This window comes from Lolium rigidum, chromosome 2 (genome assembly GCF_022539505.1).
Source record: "Lolium rigidum isolate FL_2022 chromosome 2, APGP_CSIRO_Lrig_0.1, whole genome shotgun sequence".
Taxonomy (NCBI): Eukaryota; Viridiplantae; Streptophyta; class Magnoliopsida; order Poales; family Poaceae; genus Lolium; species Lolium rigidum.
In genome coordinates this window covers 205,005,333-205,011,588 of record NC_061509.1, presented here as the reverse complement: position 1 = coordinate 205,011,588, position 6,256 = coordinate 205,005,333, and the positions used below count along the sequence as shown (strand labels likewise).

Below are 6,256 nucleotides of genomic sequence, written 5' to 3'. Positions count from 1 at the left end.
TTAGGTACGTTTCAGCTTCTTCCTCCCGCGCACAAGAAGGTCCGTCAGCACCGAAGGGCAGCTTGCCTCCAGCTAGGTTCTTGTACCCCTCCGTCGCCAACACAGCATCAAGACCCTCAGGCGTGTTAACAATGAACTCGATGCACCTATCTTTGAGCTGCTCACAGCCGTGCTGCTCGGCTAATGCCAGTGTCGCTGCTGCGGTGCCGACGTCGATGCCACCGGCGAGCTTGTCCGCGCATATCAGCTTAAGCCTATCCAGGCAGTACCTGTCAGCGGCCGCCAGCAGATGCTGCGCCATCACAGTCGCCGCCTCATTTTGCGGCTGATCAAAGTCCCGCGGCGTGTCCGTGTAGATGAACTGGAGCAGCTCCTTGAACACCGATGCCTCCATGTCATTGATCTGGACATGTTCAGAGCCCTTCTCCACCATTTGGCCGAAGAATTCGGCCATGAACACGGGCGACCTCGCGGCGAGTACGGCCTTGTGCGCCGTGAAAGACTCGCCGGCCACGAGGAATGTGACGTTCGCTCCGGCACCGCTCAGCAGGAGCTCGCCGAAGTGCGCGTGCAGGTTGGAGGATGGCAGGGCGGGGATCGGGGTTTCTTTGGCAGGGAACGTTTGTAGCGGTAGTACCTTGAGGACGGTGATGGTGCACTCCAGTATCAAGGCATCATCGCGGAGATAGCCGGACGCCTCTAGATCGCGTCTTGTCACCAGCGACAGCTTGGATTGACAGGTACCGCCGTAATGGAATAAGCCTCCGGTTTTGATTGACGCACTCTTCACTGGAGATGGTTTGAGAATTCCTCTCGGGTCTACCAGCCGGCAACCGAGACTCGCCCTGACATGCTCGTCGGAGCGGGTTTGACCGAGAAAGACAAGCTCCAGCGCAACAGATGATTCGTAATTAGGGTATATACGGGTTTCCCATTCATACCCGTCGACGGTCCATCTGGATTTGAGGGAGGTGGTCGCGTCCATGGCGTTGGTCGCGTAATAGCCATCGATTTTGAGCAGCTGCACCAAGCGCGCAGCGTCGGTGAGACTTGCTGCGCAGGCGGACTCCATGGCCACAAGAGTAGTAAGTGTGAAGGACGACTGCGTCACTTCCTCTTTGCTTCAGAATGACGGTGGAGTAGAACAGCATTTATACATAGTCGCGCTTGTAAGAGCAAGTACAATAGAGTCCAGTTAGCTGACTATAAGACATTAAATAATATATTTTAGATGAGTTGGAGGAGAGAGAAGAGGAGAGAGAAGGAAGGTGGGCTACTATCGCAATAACTGAGCTCTTGCACGTGCTTCCTAGGCGCACTTGTGAGAGTGAAAGGTGGGCCATATATTAGTAAAGTACTACATTCTTATAGCCAACTATTGTACATGTTAGCTATATGATGACTACAAATGATATGACATCTTGTTATAGCCAACAGTTGGCTATACTATTGGAATTGCTCTAAACTGTAACAACCGATGCGCACGACGTCTGAACTCGAAACGAACAGGTGGCCACTCAAACTCTTTTAATCATGGGATGCCAACCATCTTATGTGTATTCATAGGGCGTCTAAACAGTTCTTCACTGACCTGTTGGCCCAACTGGTTCCAGTCCAATGGAAGCAAGAAGCTCCGTTCGTGTCGATTAATTCGAGTAATAAACTCTCCATCCGGCGCGCGGTGTGTTGGTTGGCATTCCGAAAAAAACTTTGACTGAACACCTGCTCGGTTCGAATTCCGCCGTCATTCGTCAGTTGGCATTTCCTCTTCTATCCACCCGAGCAGTACGTGAATTTGCAGCCCTGTATAAGATGGTACTCCCCCATAGCCATTGTCGCCCAAGCAACAGTCTGACCGATCTCCCCCAAACAACACTCAGGATTGGATCGCCATGGAAAATGTCAGCGCAACAAGCCTCACCGACGCTGCGCGCTTGGTGCAGGTTCTGAAGATCAACGGCTACCCCGCGACCAGATCCACGCGCGACAATAGCTGCAAGATCAGTTCAAGATGGCAAGTAGACGGGTACGAGTGGGAGATCCGTATCTCTCCGGATTACTCACAAATTTCGTGCCAAAGTCCGTGGGTAGCACTCGAGCTTATCTTTCTCAGTCGATCCCGCTCCAGCAAGCACGTCAGGGCGAATCTCGGCTGCCGATTGGTAGATCCGAGAGGAGTTTTAGAACCATCCGAAGTAAAGAACCAGTTTGGGTTATTTTTCAGTACAGGAAATACCACATCCAAGCTGAACCTCATCAAGAGAGGGGATTTGGAGGCATCGGGCTATCTCCAGGATGATGCCTTCACTCTGCAGTGCACCGTCACCGTGCTCAAGGAATTGCCTGAACAGACATTCCCTGTTAAGGAAACCGTTGTTCCTGCACCACCCTCTAACTTGCACCAGCAGTTCGGCGAGCTCCTGCAGAGTGCGGCCGGAGCGGACGTCACGTTTGTTGTGTCTGGCGAATCATTTGCTGCGCACAAGATCATACTCGCTGCGCGGTCTCCTATGTTCATGGCTCAGTTCTATGGGCAAATGACGGAGAAGAGCTCGCAGCAAGTCGACATCAAGGACATGGAGGCCGCGGTGTTCAAGGCCCTGCTCGGTTTCGTCTACAGCGACATGGTGCCGGAGTTTGAAGAGCAGCACAAGGATGCTGTGTCGATGATGGCGATGGCGCAACATTTGCTGGCTGCTGTGGACAGGTATGACATAGAAAGGCTCAAGATTATCTGTGAGGGAAAGCTCTCGGGGGGCATTGACGTCGACACCGCGGCGGCTACTCTAGCCCTGGCCGAGCTGCACGGCTGTGAGCAGCTCAAGGCCAAGTGCATCGACTTCATTGTCCGGAGTCCTGCGGTTCTCGACGCTGTCTTGGCCACGGAGGGGTACAAGAACTTGCAGGCAAGCTGCCCTTCGGTGCTCACTGTAGGGGTGGACTAACGAACTGCTCGGATCGTTAAGGCTCGGCTCGTTAAGCTCGTGATCATTAAGGCTCGAATCGTTAAGCTCGTTAAGAATAACGAGCTGAAATCATTGTTCGGCTCGACTCGTTATGTTCTTGCGAGCGCACGCGAGCAGCTCGTTAAGGATCGTTAAGGAGGCAATGAAAAACAAACATGTGTGCATTGCCTGGTGAGGAAGAGAGGAAGCATAGGTTCTTAGATCCTAATGTAGGAGTTTCAAGCATGGTTAAAGAACACAATTTTGCTTGGCCCATTGCTGCCAAATATTTGAGATAAATAAAGTGACTCGCAGTAAAAACTGGTGAAGCCTAGCTTGTTACCGATCTTAACGAGTAGCTCACGAACATAGTCTGCTCGATTGTTTAGCTCGTTAACCTTAACGAGCAAAAAATGATGCTCAGCTCGGCTCGTTAACAAAACGAGCCGGGCTCAAACGAGTCGAGCAAACGAGCACTCATTTAACTCGCCGAGCTTCGAGCTTTTTGTCCAGTTTGTCTATTTGAATATTTGATGATACAAAGCTTGTGCGCGCTACGAAGAAAAACGTCGTCTAATTAGGGTCTGAATCAAGGTCTATATTTGTCTATTTGAATATTTGATGATACAAAGTGCTTTTTTGTGCTTTATCTTGTCTTCTTCTATGCTCGTGCGATATATATCAGAAAAAAGAGTAGTTCCAGAGAGAAAAAAAAAGCTCTTATATACTTAACACAAAAATGTTACTTACCTCCTCCAAAATAAAGTTGTAAATTTAATTGACAAGTTTAAGGGATACAATAGCAAAATGACTCGGGTCATAGAAAAATTTAAAGTGAACACAAGTAACACAGCTACAAAAATGATTCGCAAGAATAACAATTGGATTTCTATCAAATTTTGTGTTTTATTTGTGTGATTTTTCCTAGATTTTAAGCCTACTGGATTGTCTCTCATTTTCTTATAATAAAATTCCAATTCTACTGGAGTACTCATTAGTCACGAACTCACAATGCACGAATTTTAGATGTACTACTTCTGAAGTTCTCTGTAGATTTTCCAATTGATTTCAATTACTAGAAATTATATTCTGAGTTTGTTAGGTCAGATAAGGAGAAAAAAGATCAAATAATAGTGTACATCAAACAATACTTAACACTTCCAAGCCAGACCAGGACCACGGAAGAGCCGCTAGCAACATACGGAAGAGCCGCCATATACCAAAAAAAGGCTAGTGAACAATCAAGAACACCATTTCAACGAACGACGACGTGCTTGGATTATATTTCCTTTTGTGTCCTATATATGGTTGCACATTTGTTTTACGATACGTGCAATTGATTGTCACAATTTTAGCCATTAGTTGTTACACCTTTTCATTTGGCCCCAAGGCTGTTCTCGGGTTCTTAAAAGTTAGAGTAACATGTCATCTACACGTGTCTAAGGTTAGGCATAAGTGTGTGAGAAGAGGGTCTCATATCAAGAACATAAACATTTGGCCATTTCCTTGGAGGCTGCCAAAAAACTAAGAGAGTCCGTTTGACTTGATTCATATATTTAGGTATTTTGGACTCAGACTAAAACTACCAACAATGACAGGAGGACTGCTTTACTCACTCAACGAAGAGCGGGTTTGTTGTAGTGAACATTATTTTTCACCGTTGTGGGAAGTAAGCTAGTCGAAATATATAAAAAATGTTTTTTCTCTCATGGTCATTTATGGCTATATATAACGAACATTGCAATTATCAATTAAAAAATGAAAAAATATTCTTTGCATATATTCTATTATATGGCTTGCCGGATGCGTGCATGCCTCCTGATCGAGTGTGATGTAGTCATGTAGTGTCTCAAACCTAATTTTTTTCAAACTTGCAGAAGACTTTGTCAAGATTGAGAATATTGCCTAGCCAAGTCAAACAGGGCTTCCTGTTAGCGTGTATAGTAGTTCTATTTGCTTTTTGTACTCTAATTGTATTGTACCCTAACTCTTGGCCTTTGGCCCATTATATAAACACCTGGAACCCCACGTATTACCGTGAGAGGCTTCCCCCAAACCCTAGCAACCTTTCTACATGGTATCAGATTGATCTCTTCCGATCCAAAACCCTAGCCGCCGCCCTAGTCCATCTAGCCGCCGCCGGCCTCACCTTCCGCTGCACCCCACGATGGCCCTCAACTCCACCTCCGGCGCCATCGTGTCCACCACCGCGGGCGCTGTGTCTCCCGCCGGTGCTGCCCGCTCCGTCTCGCCTGTCGTCCTCTCCTTTGACGCTGGGAACTACACCAAGTGGGCGATCTACCTCCGCGCCTCGCTCGGCCGTGCTGGCCTCATCGGCCACATCGACGGCACCACTCAGGCCGCTCCTACCGACGGCGCATGGATGGCGGAGGACTACACCGTGCTCAACCATCTGCACGCGGCCATCGACGAGGACGTCGCCGACATGGTCCTCGCCAGCAACCAGACCGCCCGCCAGCTACGGGCTGGCCATCTACGAGCTCTTCTCCGCCAACAAGGCCAGCAAGGCGATCTACCTCGACAACGACTTTCGCCAGCTGGTCCAGGGCACGTCCTCCATCACCGAGTACTGCCGCCGCCAGAAGCAACTCTCCGACGCCCTCGCCGACAACGACTCCCCGGTCTCGGCCCGCGCGCTCGTCCTCAACACTCTGCGCGGCCTCGGGCCTCGGTTCTCCTCCGCGGCTACTGTGATCTCCATGACGGACCCGCTGCCCACTTTCATCCGTGTTCGGAGCATGCTCCTCATGGAGGAGATGCAACAGGCCAACGCGGCTGCTAACGCCGCCTCCACTGCCCTCGTCGCCCAGGCCATGCGACCGGCGCCTTCTACACCACCGTGCACGGGCACCGCCTGTCAAGGCGGGTCGTCCAACTCTGGCCGGTCTCGCAAAGGCAAGAAGAAGACCGCCACCACCCAGGCTGTCGCGCCCAACCGCGCGCCCACCCCTGCGCCTACGGGCCCCTGGTTCTGCATCTCCCCTGGCGCTGGACAGTGGCGCCCTCCTACGGGCGCTGGCATCCTCGGCCCCCGTCCTCAGGCCTACACCACCATCAACGCGCCCATGTTCCAGTCCGCGCCCTCGACCTCGACATCGCCATCGCCTGCCTGGGACAATGCCGGCCTCATTGCTGCCCTCAACTCGCTGTACCAGCAGGGTGGCTGGGTCATGGACTCTGGCGCCACGTCTCACATGACGAACGACGAGGGTAACATCCAGTTCTCCGCCCCTCTATCCTCTCCACACTTTGTCACTGTTGGGAACGGTACCTCTGTACCAATCTCCTCC

At 50.7% G+C, this 6,256-nt stretch overlaps 1 protein-coding gene and 1 pseudogene across 1 annotated transcript; one reads left to right on the top strand and one right to left on the bottom strand.

The window, feature by feature from the left end:
• Nucleotides 1–1,072, bottom strand: LOC124690492 (annotated as a pseudogene).
• An 820-nt stretch (nucleotides 1,073–1,892) lies between these two features.
• Nucleotides 1,893–2,945, top strand: LOC124690490 (BTB/POZ and MATH domain-containing protein 1-like). Its single transcript, XM_047223874.1, has one exon. The coding sequence runs from the start codon at nucleotides 1,893–1,895 to the stop codon at nucleotides 2,943–2,945; it is 1,053 nt and encodes a 350-aa protein (XP_047079830.1).
• The last annotated feature ends 3,311 nt before the right edge of the window (nucleotides 2,946–6,256 follow it).

Coding starts and splice junctions, on each gene's coding strand:
- LOC124690490 (XM_047223874.1), top strand. CDS start 1,893: ATGGAAAATGTCAGCGCAACAAGCCTCACCGACGCTGCGCGCTTGGTG.